The following is a 16,979-nucleotide window of genomic DNA, read 5'->3' on the forward strand; positions in this document are numbered from 1 at the left end:
ACTCTCCTGCAGGTTTTGGAGTTTTTTCTAATCCAAGGCTAAAAACGTTTTCCTGCGTTGTAGCTGCGCAAACAAATATAGGCAGAATCTCAGTAAAATTAGCACATGTATGTAACTTAAAGTTACACAAGCCAAAATAATAATGTACTGTATGTAACCTCAAGCTACACATGCCTTTTACAATGTGTAACTTGAAGTTACACTTCCATTACAAACAAAACACACTGTATGTAACCTCAAGCTACACATGCCTTTTACAATGTGTAACTTGAAGTTACACTTCCATTACAAACAAAACATAGAACGGAAGAGTGGTTACCAGTTGAGGTAGGTTCTGCATTCTCCGTCACTGCGGGTCCATGTTCAGTTTTGTTAATGTTGCTGACGATCTCATCTATCATTTCACTCACTTCAACATTCGTCATATCATCGGGGTTAGCTCCTAGTTGCACCAACCTGTAGTCTGAGCATTGTCAGGTGTGTTTGCGGTGTTGTAGCAGTTATCACCATGGAGTCCTCAAACTGTGTTGAAGCAGAACTGTCATCAAAAGTTCCAGGAGTTGGCTGAGTTGGAGCAGTCATAACCAAACCGTCACCAACAGTTGCAGGTGTATCCTCATTGACTTTTGCAGTAACATCATCACCTACGGCTTTTGCAGCTACATCATCACCTGCCCCATCCACAACTCCACCATCTGCAGCTTTCTTCTGTGCCTCATCCGTAACAGGTGTCTCTTCAACATCTTTCTTCTGCTCCTCATCAACATTATTTGTAGGAGTGGGCTTTTGCTTTGCGACAGGCCTTTTCTTTGGTGGAGTCTTGCAAGTTGTCACACTCTTCATACTCGAACTATATGTCCTGAGTGGTCTTTTGTGCCCCTCTGCAGCAGTTTGAGCTTGCAGAATTGTTGGCGTATTTCCAGCTGCAAGGCTCATACATGGAACTGCACAAGTATTGAAACGAGAATTAGGATGATGATGATGATGTTAAATTTTTTTAATAAAATTTCAAGAAGAATATATCATGTGTAATCGACTGGCTTGGATAACTAATATGTGTAACTTCATGTTACACATGAATATGGCATGGATACCTAGTGTAACATGGAGTTACACATGCATCTAACTAGTGTAACCAGAAGTTACACATGCATGTGGCATGTGTAACTAGGGATTACACATCCATATGATCAGTTTACTCAACATTTATTAAGTCTAATCAAGTTAAACAAGCAAGTTAAAAATGAACAAGTAAAATATGAAATTAAAAAGGTTCAAAGACCTTAGTGTCAACTAATTGGGTACCTCTATCAAGTTAAAGAAGCATATTAAAAATGAACAACTACTTACATTCTTCATGGAAGGAAGTTTCCGCGTCATCTTTCTCTTTCTCTTGCTCAGTACTTCCATCTCCTTGTTGCTCTGTCTCAACTAATTGTAACTCTTCTTCTTCATGCTCAGTAGCTCCATGCTCAGTACCTCCATGTACATCATCTTCATGTTGCATAAACTCTTCCTGGGTCACTTTGTAAGGATCAATACCCATTGCTTGCATAATTTGGCAACTAAATTTGTGAACCTTGAATTCCGCTGTTCCTGAAAGGTCCCCTTCTGATATCCCTTCTCTTGCAATTGCATACACTGCTTTAAGCATTGCTTGCTTTTCTTGCAGTTGCTCTTTCAGATGGCTATTCTCAATAGTTTGCGCTTTCAGCCAACTTTGCAGGTCGTCCTTGCTGGGTACCACGGTTGATATACCCAGCTGCTTCTCAAGCTGTGAAAACTCAGCCACAAAGCTAGGAGTTGGCTGCAATTAACAGATGGAGAGGTTAAAAAGAGATTGCAAAAAACAGTTGAACATTCTAAATATACATTTTTCGGTTGTATGTGTAACTTAAAGTTACATAAGCACATTTTATATGTGTAACCTATAGTTACATAAGCACATTAGATATATCTAATGTAAAGTGGATATGTGTAACTAAAGGTTACACATATATCTAATGTAAAGTGGATATACATATAAAATGTGTAACCTATAGTTACATAAGCACAGGATATATATACAAACAGGATATATATGTTACATAACCTATAGTTGCATTCACTTGTGTTATCTTTTGCATGTGTAACTATAAATTACACAAGCACATTTAAATGTGTAACTTATAGCTACACATGACAATTTTGATTACATCAAAGTTTTATCTAAATTACATTACCATAAATTTACAAAACCTAAACCAACTGACATATAACACTTACCGAAAACTGTGTCATGTCTGTTTTCCAAATGTAATCAGAAATCTGGTATATATCCCATCTCCCAACCCTCGGGATATCTTCCTCGTGGTTCTCAACTTTCGGGATTAATCCTGCTGGCGTGTGTTCAGCAAACAATAACTGCAACATATAAATTTTAATTAGTCGATTGAACAAAAATATCCATCACGTAACACTAAAACTGCTGGAATAGAAATTACACACAAGCTTTTTACCAGTAGGTATTGCACACAAGCCTTCACATTTGACAAACAACTAAGATTAGTATGAATCTCTTCAAACAAGTGCTCGTGTATTAAATCAGGCCACGACACCTTGAGCACCGTATCATAAGTTTCAACGATACTAAGATATTTCGCGTTCACTCCATTGGCATTTTTGTCGCCAAAAAACAATACACAGCAAAGATAAAGACCTATCAGGCAAACTAGATCCTTTTCATCAACTTTCTTTCTTTTCCCACTTTTTCTCCTTTTTGCCATAAGTTGTTTTATCTTCTCTAAAATGTTTGTCTTAGTCACCGTCGTCTGATGCTTTGTAGATTTGATATCGGTGAAGTATTTGCTGTATAAAACATTGTCAGTCAAATCACTAGGACAATAGTACTTTAACAGCTTCTGACCCTTTCTGCTTCCAATCCTCTGCATGCAAAATATACCAGCCAGCTTTGCCGGTGTAGACTCTATAATCTTATCATCAGCAAACTTGAATGAACATGGTGTCTCACAATCCATGTCAAAGCAGTTCAAGAGCTTCAAGACGCCGTGTTTGTTGGTAGTCTGTCTTGTTGTAGTTGGTACAGTTGTATCATAGTCATCGTAATACATCATTACGAGTTCTCCGTAAGCAGCTCTCCTAAGATATCTATGAGCCCTATCAGTCAGTCCTATAGGCTTTATCACCTTTACTAAATCCTTTACTGCATTCAACGACTGCCTTAGGTTTCCTGTACACATCACACACAAAAATAGCATGAGTCAGTATGTTGTGTACTTATCAAATACACTCGTTTTTAACTACAAAATGAAAATCATGTTACAAACTATGTGTATTTGCCAAGTACACAAACTGAATCATTCTATTCTGTGTTGTGTAACCTTAACTTACATGCATATGAAGGTTTAAAGGGGTCATTTTTTTATGTCCAACTATAATTTACAAACACAATACAGTCATAGGTTATATTTTTGCATGTGTAACTTTTAGTTATCTAGGCAATTGCCAAATCAGTTATGTTATTATGCATGTGTAACTTGTAGTTACACAGTCAATTGGCAAGTCAGTGATTAGATTTTCAATGTGTATCTTATAGTTACACAGCCACTTTGCAAGTCATTGGTAACATCTTGAATGTGTAACTCACAGTTAAGATGTGTAACTACAAGTTACACAGCCACTTCTGCAAGGCTCATTTGTATGTGTAACTACAAGTTACACACTCAATATACAAACCACAACATAGTGGTGAGATTTTGAATGTGTAACTTAAAGTTACACAGGCCCTTGTTTGCGTAGTTATACATTCAAAAGCATCACTTACATTAGAAACTTTTAAATTTCTTCAGTTAGTAGATTTTAACTACAAGTTACACACTCAATCCTAGACATTCTACAAGGTGTAACTTTAACTTACACATGCATATTAATGAGTAACTTTAATTTACACAACCAATTTTCTATGTGTAACTACAAGTTACACATCCTAAACACAACCAATTTTTTATGTGCAACTACTAGTTACACATCCCTAGGCAAGTCAGTGGTGACAGGCTCACTTGGTATGTGTAACTATAAGTTACACAATCAATATACAAACCACAACACAGTCAGTGGTTACATTTTGAGTGTGTAACTTATAGTTACACATGTCCTTGTCTGTGTAATTACATATTCACAAGCATTATATGAGAAATAAACATGAGACCATGACAACAATAGTTTTCACAACTTAGTACCTATAATTGTATCATCTTTTCTAGGGGGATTCATTTTTCCTTTCACCATTTTTATTCCAAAAGAAATTTGATTCTGAATCTGCAGTTGATGTAGTAATAAAATCAAGTTAGTTGATTGCAATTCAACTTAGAGTTTCTAGGGTTTTCAAACAGTAACATCTCAGAAATGAAATCCACTAAATCAATCAGTTATATCACATCCATGACTTACCTTTGTTTCTATTTAATCAGTTATTTCATGGATTTTATGCACAAACGATTGTTCTCCTTCTCCGATCTGTAAAATTATCAGTCAGAATGAGTTATGTTTGTTGTAATCTCATTACAAACCCTAGTTCAGAAATTTTCGACCCACGAATCAGTAACAACAGGAATCAAAACTAACAGCTTCAAATCAAAACTTACCTAGTGATTAATCGTCGGAGTATTTCATCAACAGGAATCAGTAACAACGGCGATTTAGGTTTTGAATCTGAAACTGAATCTGAAACTGTTTCTTTTGATTTTTTTTGGTTTTTGAATCTGAAACTTTTTCGATCTGTTTCTCTGATTTAGGGGTTAGCAAATGATGAATAGTTTTTGATCTCGATCTTTGTTTTGGAACAGATTTCAGGAAGATTTCTTGATTTTTTGGGTTTTTGGGTTTTTTTCTAGATTTCTTTCTGTTTCAGGTGAGTGAGATTTGTTTTCTCTCTCCTTGGAAATGAAATAATGGCGTCTGAACGAGAGAAAGGTAGGTGACGCCTCTTATATACTTGAGGCTAATTTAGTCTTTTCGCTTTTATTAAATTTATTTTTTAATTCAGGGCCTACTAATAAAACTCTTTTATCTAGGGGCCTCATATTATGGGTTATCCATGGGTTGGGCCTGAGCCTAATTTCCCGATGTAATTTTTATGAGTGACCTTATTGATGCTTGATGCCAGGCAAACTACACATTGCATCATTATGGTTTTAAAACAACATGAAATTGCAACTGGGACTTTAATCTCAAGAACAATTGCATCTTAATCTTGATTACTAAAGCTGTGCAAGATTATCCTATAGCTTTACAGTTTCAGTTTTCTGCAAGCTATTTTTTCTTCCATTAAATGCAATATTCTTTTCTTCCCTCCTCCATATGACCTGTATAACAGCGGAAGGGAACAAATGCCGAAAGACATTAAAAGCATTCAACCAATAGCATTCTCGGAACAGGAAGATTAGTGCAGTGCTCAAAGCATTCAACCAATTAAAGAAACTACCAGAGGAAATATACTGAATTGGATGATTCACATGAACTAAAAACAAACAAATAAAAAATTCTTGAAGATTCAACTAAACTTAAAACAGAGAAGCAATAAAAATATCTGATCACACAAGTAATTAGACACTTGGACAGAAAGATGTGGTTTCAGTGCACCTAAAACTGAATGACATCAAATTCTCCGTTGTCCTTTTCTCTGCTGTGTTATGAAATATTCCTCTGGTGATGGATTAGCAGCACATCTTTTTCTGGACCGACACTTTTCTCCGAGAGCTTTAAGGGAAACAAAGCTGTTCATGTGAGGAATTGCCCGCCAGAAAATGCCATCCAACAGGAACTTCTCCATGGTTGCAGTCTTAGGATCATAAGACCAGATTGCAGTCTTAGGATCATAAGACCAGATAGTAGGAGACTTGTACCACATTAGGAACTTACCACTCTGTGTAAGGGCGAATGGCAATGCATCAATTGGTAAACTCAACTCCTTGATCCATGTCAGTAAGTCGTACTCTTGCTCATTCATGTCATAACTACTGCTCCCCTCTTTCTTCCTTGAGAACCATATATCTAAGTATTTGTCCTGCTTTTGATGAATAAAACACAAGCATCCTCCCAAAACCTTGGGTTCAAAACTGTTTGTAACATCTAAAGCACCGACAAAAGGTGGTGATGGGAGCAAGTAGAACTTCTCCTCTGCCAAATCGAAGTGATACAATCTTCTGCTCTTTATCAAGCCAATTAAGCGCTCCATTTGCAAATGCACCAAATGGAGAACGACCACACTGGAAACCATCCTGAATATGCCGCAGTGAGTAAGGGGTTTCTCCAATGTCTCTCCAGACACTACATCTGCCAGCCCCAAGTGTATATACCTGGACCCGTCCCATGACTTGGTTCTGAATATAATAAATTTTTATGATTTTGTACTTGTCGAGAGAAGGAAGGTAACCAAAACCACACACCATTGAGTCAACCTTGCTCCCACCACTAACTTCTAGTCTTGGGAAATTCATGTATTCTCTGGTCATAGGATTACTAATATACACAGGTTCGTGGATATAAGACATGTGGTTGCTATCAGAAAAGCAAACCAACCCGTTACGTGAACCAGCTATTGAGAGATAATTAATGGTAGGCTGGTTGACCCTTCTAAGTTTCTTATTAGGCTGGTCAGCAAACTCTCCATAGTACACCAGGTAGTCATCTTTCAGTGGAAGGGTCTGAAGGAGAAAAAGGAAGCCAGAACCAACCTTAGCACCTGTAACTGAAGATTGACATGAGTAGATATTACCATTCCGACATAGGTGCATATGAGCAAAGGAAGGATGACGAATTAGGTTTCGCCATGTTTTGCATACATGTCTCGACTCCAAGATTGAATCAGTGGGTAAGCGAGAAAATATATCTATGATAATTTCCCAGGGGAGTCTGTTCAACATGCATGTATCCATCTTTGGTGGAATTTTACGTTTACCCTTTGATCTCAAAACGTGCTGGATAGTCTTCATTTCACGACTCTTCTTCTTCTCCATCTTGTATTCTCTTGCTCCTACTGACAGTGGAAGAAATGTATAGCAAGAAAGTGCCAACTGCTGATACCAAACCAGGTGAGATTTGAATATGTTAGTACTATAAGGAAGGCGAGATACTTGCTTCTTTTGTTGAAGACATCCTAGTTTATATGTTAGTATGCAAAAAACAATGATTACTACTTCTGTAAAGCTTATAATATGGTAGTTAACCTAGTCATATCTCTCTTGTCAGAACCTCTCATGAGAAAATTATCACTTCTGTAATTTTCTACCCAATCATGTTCCTGCAAATATTCGTGTGTGTGACATTTACTAACAAACAATGAACCCCCTTTACACTATACTGCAAGAGTTAATCTATGAACAAATGAGTTAAACCTCATTCTAATCCTAGAGGAAAACCCAACAACGTCTGGTAGGTTTAAAATTCGACAAGGACATCGGTAATAACATGTGCATATGACAGATCAAACATAAAACTACCTCTTCCAACGAATTATCCGACAACGACTACAACATAACCAGAGAAACAGCTCTGGATTAAATAACCTCACACAAAAAAAAATTGAGAAAGAAAGACACCTTCTTTAAGCTTTGGCCGTAAGCTCTTGAAGTTTTGACTATCCTTCTGTGAATGGAAAAACGGTATCATGTTTAGTACATCAGCATTTCTACATATCATAATGTTACGAGAAAAAAATATCTGAATGAGCAAATTTATCAAACACCATTCATGCATTCTAAGAACTACAAAATGAGCAAAATCAAGGCGATACCCTAAATCAAATTTAACAGTAAAACCCTTAAAGGACAAAAACAACTAAAGATTGTGATAGCATCTCCATACCCAGATGCTAAATCATCAATCAGAAACGATTAAAAAAAAAACAAATCTCTGTTATCTTATTCTTACCCCAAGAATACACAATTTAAATTTAATAGAACCGCATATACCCTCAACTGGATCAGCTCACCAATCTTTTCCTATGAAACTATGGTGTTTATAAGGGGGGAGAATGGGCGGTTTTTTTAAGGAAAATTTCTTGTTTGGTCCTAGGCCCATATAGTTATTTATAGTAGGGTCCAACCGGATCTTTTTTTTATTCGGAGGTCCAAAATTAATTAAAATATGGAAATGTCCATAATACCCATTACTACCAAACGTGTGTGTCTACACTGCTTACAAATTTGAGTACATATCTGGTATACTGCTTAAAAATTCGAGTACATATTTGCTACACTGCTTACAAATTTGAGTACATGCATTGCTTAGAAATCTGAGTACATATCTGTCGTACTGCTTACAAATCCGATTATATATCTGAATGTTTACAAGTTCGAGTACATATTTGCTGCACTGCTTCCAGGTAGAGTACAAATCTGTAAGAATCAATGATAAATAAATTAGAAAACGTATTACATCACATATATTGTAGGACCATACAAATTAATCTATAATATTTCTTCAGTACAGTATTAAATCATAGGAAAAAAAAAAGAGGAAAACCTACAAATCCACAGTAAACACAGAAAAATTTATGCAAAACTAGCACATATTTCAGTATTGAGCATAAGTACTCATGGATCAAACAAAAAAAAGTGACAAAACTCTGAATAAAACATAATCAGAAGTTTCTATCAGTACGCCCTGGCAGATCATATGAATTAAGTGAATAAAATTTATGAATAAAACATAATCAAAGCAGTTTTTTCAGTGTTCAATATATGTACTATTGATTCATAGCAACCTAAAAATCAACAGATAAGTAAGGAATCTATGAATATAACAAAATCAAAAGAAGTGATAAATCTATGAATAAAAAAAATAAAATCAAAGCATCTTATTTCCAGTATGCGATATATGTATTGTTGGATCAAACAAAAAAAATCATTATTTAAACAAAAAATAAACAATTAACTAGGTTTTTTGTCAGTATAGCATATATTTACTGATGGTTCATACACAAACAACCGAAAAAAAACCTAAAACCAGCAAAATAAAACTATTATAATCATATCTAGTAACAAAATGAATAAAAAAAATGTAATTATTCAGTATGCATATATTACTGCTGGATCAAACAACAACGAAAAAAATTATTTGAACAAAAACTAAACAATTAACTAGGTTTTTTGTCAGTACATCATATACGTACTGATAGTTCATACACAAAAACAACTGAAAAAACCTAAACCCAACAAAAGAAAACTAGTATAATCATAACTACTAATGAAATGAATAAAAAACGTAACTATTCATCTAGATCTGGATTATTTTCATGAAAATGAAGGAACACTTGATTAATCATGCGTGCAAATTGGAAAACATAATCAAACATCAACTAATTAATGATTAGATCTTGAAACCTTCGAATAAACATTACAAGAAGAAGATTAATAAGGAAAATCAACTTACCAAAGGCTAGAATCGATTTGGGTTCTTGAATCGATCAAGATGTTCTAAAAATATATTACCACACTGTTTCATCACAAACTAATCGATCAAGATGTTCTTCGTTTCCAAGCTTTATCCTAATACAAAAAACTAGAAATTAAAGAATGAAGAAAATGAATTGATTTCATTAAATCCCGCATCAGTAGAGAAGAGGAGAGGGAGAGGGGGAGAGAGAGAGAGAAACTGAATCTGAGAAGAAAAGGAATATGGAGAGAAACTGGCTTATGTTTCTGTTATATATAGTAAAGACTATTTTGGGAATTCTAAAAATGCACATAATATTTACACACATGTGCAGGACCTGAGCTTAAAAAATTAGGTCCATTTTTCTCTTTTCTTTTAATTATGGACCTACCGTTACTGGGCTTTAGTGGGTGGACCTGCCACTAACTAAGAACACTATAATAATACCTACAGGTAATTCCTACTTTTTTTGAAGCAATTATTTTCAATTAAGGCGGGATTTTATTCGGATATTGGCGGGTTATTTTGCCTCCATAATTTAATTTAATTTTCGTTTTAATAAGGCCGGTTCTAACCCGTCGCTGGATTTTAAGTTCGGGTGGGCTAAAAAAAATTTCACAGATTATCAATTGTGATAAATAGAAATGCGATAAAATACATGTAACGAGCAAAGGTACAACAGACTATCATTCGCTTGAGGCACAACACATTGCATCAAATCTGTACACACAACCATATTGGGTAAGTCTAACATATGTTCATGCTCTTATAAAAACGGTGAACAACTAGTAATCAACTTCATAATGCTCCAAATGATTTCTCAATATATGTATATCTTGATTAGTGATTACTAAAGTCTGCCGGATTGAACTTTTTAGCGAGCATGTAAACATCTTCAATTTTGAAATTCCTAAATGAATCTCTGGGATCCAAAGCGGCACTAAGAATAAGAAGTTTCATTGTCTCCTCAGGAAACTTGTGCTTAAACTCAACCAATTGAACATCTATAGCCACATTAAATATATTAAAACGATGATGATGTTTTTCTGTAATTTTATCAACTTGTTGACACGAACAACCTATATCAAATTAAAGTAGACCAAAAAAGTAATTACCTTTTATCAAAGTTTCAAAGTATACATGAATCGATAGTGATTAAGTGATATTTGCTTAGGGTTGAGAAGTCAACAAAGACCTTGGGTGTTTGAGACCCAAGATTTAACCTAGAAACTAAAAAGAAACGAAAGATAAAGAAGAAAAAAAGTGGGAGTGAGTCAACAAAATATCAGTTTACTTTTACGTCTGTACAGAAAGAGTTATTAGTGGAAAATGTCAAATGTGGCATGCGCTATATGGACTCACGTGTCTAAATATGGGCTAACCAATTTTAAAGACTTGGGCTATTTTTATTTTTTTCTACCAGGGAAAATTAGGCGCAGGCCCAGATTTTTTTTTCTTATAGCCAGGCCCACAATTACTTTTCCCTACAGTCGCACCCAACATTATTTAAAATTATTAAAAACGTGTAAAATTCCTCAGTTACCCTTCAACGGTTCTGGGCAGTTTTCTTCATCCGGAAACGGTCGGAACCATTTCTTTTCTCTTCTTTTCATTTTTTCTTCATCCGTTTTTCTCTTCTTCTCATTTTTTCTTCATCCGTTTTTCTATTCCTATTCCTCCATAAACACTGTAACGGATGATTGATGATTGAAGTTGATCAAACCCTAAAACCGATGATTGAAGTTGATCAAACTCTAAAAAACCTTAACCCTAGAATTCAGTAAAACCAAAATGGATGAAACACCAACATAAACACGTCTTCAGAAATCAAAAGAGAAGAAATTAGATACTAAAACTAGTTTAATCGATCTTATTCTTGCATGCATTCAGTACATTTGATTTTATTTGATTTTCGATTTTAATTTTTGATTTGATGCTTCAGATGAAAAATGGAAAACCGAAGGAAAAATGAAGTCGAAGAAACAGAAAAAACCCGGTGAGATTTATCATTAGCTTCATCTGTTAGTGTTTGATTTTGTTTTTCTTTTGAATTTTTTTTTTAATCTTAAATTTTGTTACAGTAATTACCGATGATGAACCAAAAAAAAAGAGTAAACCTAAAAAGAAAACTGTTTCATCCTGAATACCCATAATTTTTTTTTTGAGTTATCACTTTATTCTTCTTCGATTTTAACATAATTTTCTCCTCAATGTGATTTTACCTACTGATGTTGAAGATGAACAAGAAGAAATTGATAGTTTCGAAACACTGAAGGAGATGCAAATCAAGGCAAAGGGAGATGCTCTGAAGAAGAGTAAGAAAGGCTCTGGTATGCATAACTAGTTCTCATGTGTGATTCTGCATAACATAAATCTGCATAACTTTTTCTGCAGATGCATGGAAGGGTATGCAGCATCAAATTAATGTGTGTAACTTGTTTTTCAGATGCATGACAGGTTATGCTTACAAAAAAAAAACACTGCATAACACCTATTTTTAAGTGTTGCTTTTTAATTTTCATCTGTTTAAATTTTAACTTTCATCTGCTTACCAAAGTTACTGCATAACTTAAATAGCTTTTTTTTTTGTTGTTGAAAAGATCCTGAAGCAACCCCGTCAAGGAAGTCGCAGAGATTAAAAGATCAGGTGTCACCTCAAGTATCACCTAGTTCACCTAGGCAATGTGTTGTCTATAAACAAGGTGCGTTGAATTCCTTCCTGTTCCTGTTATGCATCAGTTAATAAACTTCTCTTATCATTTACCTGCTTGTTTGTATGTAAAACACATCATGCTTGTTAAAAAAACAAATGCATAATAAGTTAAGCAGGGTTTTGTTTTTAAATGCATAATAAGTTATGCACCTTAACAAATCAATGCATGACATATTATTCAGTTCCAATATTAAATGCATGACTAGTTATGCATTGTTTAGACTTGCTGCATCACAGGTTATGCATATAAAAAAATGTTGTTATATTTGTTATGCATTCCTTTGTTGTTCTAAAATAGCAGTTCTAAAATGCATTTTTTTTGTTCTTTTTTTTTATGCAGTTAAACCTAAAACCAAATCTGCAGTTCAAGGAGGTACTTATAGAACAGGTTTCCTTAGGGTAGGTCACTTGTTTAGTAAGATAAAAGATAGAGGTGGTTTGAATCTGTTGCAGGCTAACATGATGAATGTGTGTGTGTTTGGAAAGTTCTATAACTGGTTATATGCTGCAAACATGGCATACTTGGATGGTAAGAGCAACAAGCTGATGGATGAAGTCTTTCTATCATATGACCATGAAGATTTGAATCAACATTCATTCAAGTTGTCTGAAAACAAGTCCATAGCATCAACGTCTAGTGAGCTTGCTGTTACATTTCTGATTCCAAGAATTGAAGGAGACAGAGGAAATGATATTCTGACTTCGAAGGCAGAGATATAGCTGACTCAGTCACATCCCCTCGTCAAGCAATTCCCATTCAAAACAAAGACAGGATTTATCAGCAAAGATCCCAAAGCAAGGGTAACAAAGGTGTGGATAGATGATATTGAAAGGCTGGTGTTGGAAAAACTTGATAAGAAAGGTCATGAAGAGGAAGTTGTCTGCCTTATCTTCCTTTACATGCTAGTCGTCTTGTTCTTTTGTCGTTCAAGTGGAGACAATTTAGACGTCTCGTATGTTGGTTTGGTTAAGGATTTGGAAACCATGGACTCTGTCTCTTTTCCTGATCTTATTCATGAACACCTGATGGAGAGCATCAAGACTATCAAAATAAACAATCTTCATATCAGGAATTGCAGTGGTTGCACTATATATTCTCTTGTGAGTTAGTTTTTTTTTTTACTTTCATAACATCTGTCAATAAATATTACTTTCTTGGATACAAAATATCTTATTAGTAATTATTTTTTGCATCTTTGGTTGGCTGAGCATTCTAACATAGATGAGATATCATCAGACATCATCAAGGTCATTTCCAATGCTACACCGAGAGCTGCGAAGTGGGACTTGGAAGCAATGAAGAAAGCAATGCTCAAGAAGAATATTACGTTCTTAAAGGTACCTGTTTGTGAACATTTCATGATTTATAATTGACCTTCATGCATCTATGACAGTATCTCTAAGTTCCTTAAAAATGAATGCATAATAAGTTACATTAGCAAAAAAGGATAACTGCATAATAAGTTATGCACCTTAATAAATCAATGCATAACATGTTATGCAGCCGAATATATGAATGCATGACCGGTTATGCATTTTTCAATATTGAAAAGGAGTTAAGCAGGGTTGTGTTTTTAAATGCATAATAAGTTATGCACCTTAACAAATCAATGCATGACATATTATTCAGTTCCAATATTAAATGCATGACTAGTTATGCATTGTTTAGATTAGCTGAATCACAGGTTATGCATATAAAAATGTTGTTATATTTGTTATGCATTCCTTTGATGAGTGTCATTAATCATGTTGCAGTATAATGAGAAACTCAGAGATGAGTACAGTGCAATGGAGATGGAATTATGTGAACCAAGAAAACCAAGAAAAAGGAAAGAGATATATGATCTCGTCGCAATGAATCTTGAAGAGAACAGGGACAAGTATGAAGAAGCATTTCTGGATGCGATTAAGATCATTGAACAAGAAACGTGTCCCCCCGATTGTGCTGAAGCAAGGTTGCAGATCATTGAAGCAAAGCTGAAAGACATGAAGCAGACTCAGGAGAGGAATAGACAGAGTGGAGTAGACTTCAATAAAAAGTTGTATAATTACGTGAAGGAATTGCTCGTTGATTGTGGCAACATAGAAGTGCAGGAGGAGTCGTCAGGTGGACCTAGTGTCAATGTATCATCAGCTGAGCCAAGTGACCCACTGAGCCAAAACTTGCCAAGGAATGAGACTCTTGTTGAACTGGTATCTTCAACTGAACCACCTACACAAGAATCAGTTCCAGAAGTTATCAGACTCGATAGCCAAGACCAAACGGCTAGTCAAGGTATCCAGTCTTCACCTTTCAAGTTCATGGATATGGAAAAAGCTGTTAATCTCTCCAGCGACGACAAGGAAACAGAAACTCAAGTGGAATTGGAGACAACACCAAATATAGCAACAACACAAGAAAGACTTGAAGCACAGGAAAGAGACTTTTTGGTCGGTGGTGATGATGACATTCTTCCAGAAACTCAGAAGAAAGCAGAAGAATATGTGGTGCCCACATTTAATCTGCATTTATCACAACCTGCTGCTGTAATTAAAGATGATGTTGGTGGACCACAACAACAAGCTGAAAATCTGCAACAACCCGCTGTTGAGATACCACAACATCAAACTGAAGAACCACAACAACCAGAAGATCCAGTGGCTGAAAAGCCACAACAAGTAGCTGTTGAGATGGTTGATGATGCAGAGAAGGAGATGGTGGTTGAGAATCCTTTAACTCCTGGTGCCACACAAGATGCTGAAAAAAGAAAAAGGCTATAATGAAGATGCTGAGATGGAGACCATTTCAAAAAACCTGGTACCTAAAATATAACATCTTTTATTGTGGTATTTTTATTAATGTCAAATCAACTATGTACTACTTATTATTTTTAATCAACTATAAACTGTTTACTATATTGTTGTTTTGCTGTTTAATCAACTATTTACTTAATTTCATAATAAATTGTTTATATCTAACACATTTTGGTTACATGAATCTCTAGGAAGAAGACGTAGGAGGGGAGTTTGTACCAAGAACAGAATTTTTGAAGAGGTCAACATTGAAGAAAAAGTCAGTATTGAAGCGAAAAGCAAATAAGGCAGAAGAGGATGGGAAGCAACCAGGAAGCAAGGTAAGAAGAATCAAGGAAAGGACAACATGGAATCAAAGGACAACCAGTGTACTACTCAAAGATTGTGAGCTAGGGAAGCAGAAGAAGCAAAAAGACAAGCCTGATGAGAATAAAGTTGAAGAAGAAAATCCTCGTACGTCTGCTGGCTTGCCGTTCAGAGTAGAAGATGTCCTACCATACCTACAACCCTGGAAAAAGGCATTTGACCACTTCTCTGGAGGGATATCTTCAATATAGTCGGCAACCGAACCACAACCAAGACCCCTAATAGTAGCGATGGCAGTTTGGAAACCTTCGGGACTAAGAGCATAAGCAGCAGCTTGAAATGAATCAATAACTGCACCATACCTTTCGTCAGATGCATTAATAGGTAAGTTCATCTTAAGATGATAATAGCAGAAACTATGGAAGGCTCCAGGAAAGTAAAATGGAATCGCTCTCTTTAATCCTTCTGCACGATCACATAAAAATGTGATTGGCCTTTGATCATGATCAATAACATTACTCAAATTCCTCATGAACCATTCCCAGTTATCATTATCTTCACCAGGTACCAGGGCCATGGCTAGTGGGAAGAAGCCTGCACAGAAAAAAATAAAATAAAATCAAGCCAGCGTCTACATGAAGTATGTGCAGCTAAAAAATTGCATAATGGCTCATGCATCTAAACTAAATAATGCATAAGACATTATGCAGCTAAAACAAAAAATGCATAATGTCTTATGCATCTAAACAGAAATGATGCATGACAAGAAAAGTGAAAACAAATAATGCATAATGTCTTATGCATCTAAACTAAATGATGCATAAGACATTATGCATGTGCATAAAAAGGATGCATAAAATCAATAAGTGAAAACCATAATGCATAAGACATTATGCAGCTAAAACAAAAAATGTATAATGTCTTATGCATCTAAAACAGAAATGATGCATAACCAGAAAAGTGAAAACAATAATGCATAATACATTATGAAGCAAAAATAAATAATGCATGAGACATTATGCACATATATAAAAAGGATGCATTATCAGAAAAATTACCATTTTCAGCATTGATAGCGGTTGCAGCCATGAGGCATCCTCTATATGTCCCTGTAAGAAAGGTAGCATCGACATAAACCATGGGGGCGAAGGTAACGATAACCATGGATGCATGCCTCGAAAGCAATAAAAAGACGCACAAACTTATTTGAAGGTGCCTCATCTTCTAATTTAGCTGAACTATCCTCGTTCGCTTCAGGTTCATCCGTTTGAACTTGAAAATCAATCCAACTCCCTGGATTTGTGCTGCGAATGGAATCTACATACCATGAAAGATGCGAATACGACATGGCTTCATCACCAAATATATCCTCATACACTTTCTCTCTTCCGTTGTAAGCTTGGTAGTGTTTCACATTGATCCCGTAGCTAGTTTTGAAAAACTTTGCCAAATCAGATGCTTTGAAACTCGGATCACTTCGGATTTCATCCTTGATCAGACTAGAAACAAATTTACTGCTGAGCCTGTGGAAAAGCCTTTCAGTTCCAACACCACAGGTATGACTGCTCTCATATTTCTTAACCTTAAGCATCCTGTTTTCAACATCAACAACACAAACCTTATACTCCCAAGGGCAATTTTCTTTTGAGCATTTTGCATAGAACCTGCTAGGTTCATTCTTCTTATACACAAGAACACGCCCACCTTTTAACTCGTATTTCTTCACTACGAT

At 35.5% G+C, this 16,979-nt stretch overlaps 2 protein-coding genes and 1 long non-coding RNA gene across 3 annotated transcripts; all 3 read right to left on the bottom strand.

The window, feature by feature from the left end:
- Positions 1–435: 435 nt before the first annotated feature.
- LOC113351975 lies at positions 436–3,239 on the bottom strand. Its single transcript, XM_026595866.1, has 4 exons — positions 2,499–3,239; positions 2,266–2,403; positions 1,351–1,807; positions 436–944 (listed from the first exon to the last, which is right to left on the bottom strand). Exons 1-4 carry the CDS (start codon positions 3,237–3,239, stop codon positions 436–438), a joined length of 1,845 nt encoding a protein of 614 aa, XP_026451651.1.
- A 1,002-nt stretch (positions 3,240–4,241) lies between these two features.
- Positions 4,242–4,677, bottom strand: LOC113354417. The gene is made up of 3 exons (XR_003361869.1): positions 4,644–4,677; positions 4,450–4,515; positions 4,242–4,317 (listed from the first exon to the last, which is right to left on the bottom strand). It is a non-coding gene; the product is annotated as an uncharacterized LOC113354417 (long non-coding RNA).
- Positions 4,678–5,508: 831 nt separating this feature from the next.
- Positions 5,509–7,968, bottom strand: LOC113353960. The gene is made up of 3 exons (XM_026597427.1): positions 7,930–7,968; positions 7,599–7,644; positions 5,509–6,742 (listed from the first exon to the last, which is right to left on the bottom strand). Exon 3 carries the CDS (start codon positions 6,549–6,551, stop codon positions 6,111–6,113), a length of 441 nt encoding a protein of 146 aa, XP_026453212.1. The 5' UTR covers positions 6,552–6,742; positions 7,599–7,644; positions 7,930–7,968; the 3' UTR covers positions 5,509–6,110.
- Between the last annotated feature and the right edge of the window lie 9,011 nt (positions 7,969–16,979).

Source organism: Papaver somniferum, chromosome 2 (genome assembly GCF_003573695.1).
Source record: "Papaver somniferum cultivar HN1 chromosome 2, ASM357369v1, whole genome shotgun sequence".
NCBI lineage: Eukaryota > Viridiplantae > Streptophyta > Magnoliopsida > Ranunculales > Papaveraceae > Papaver > Papaver somniferum.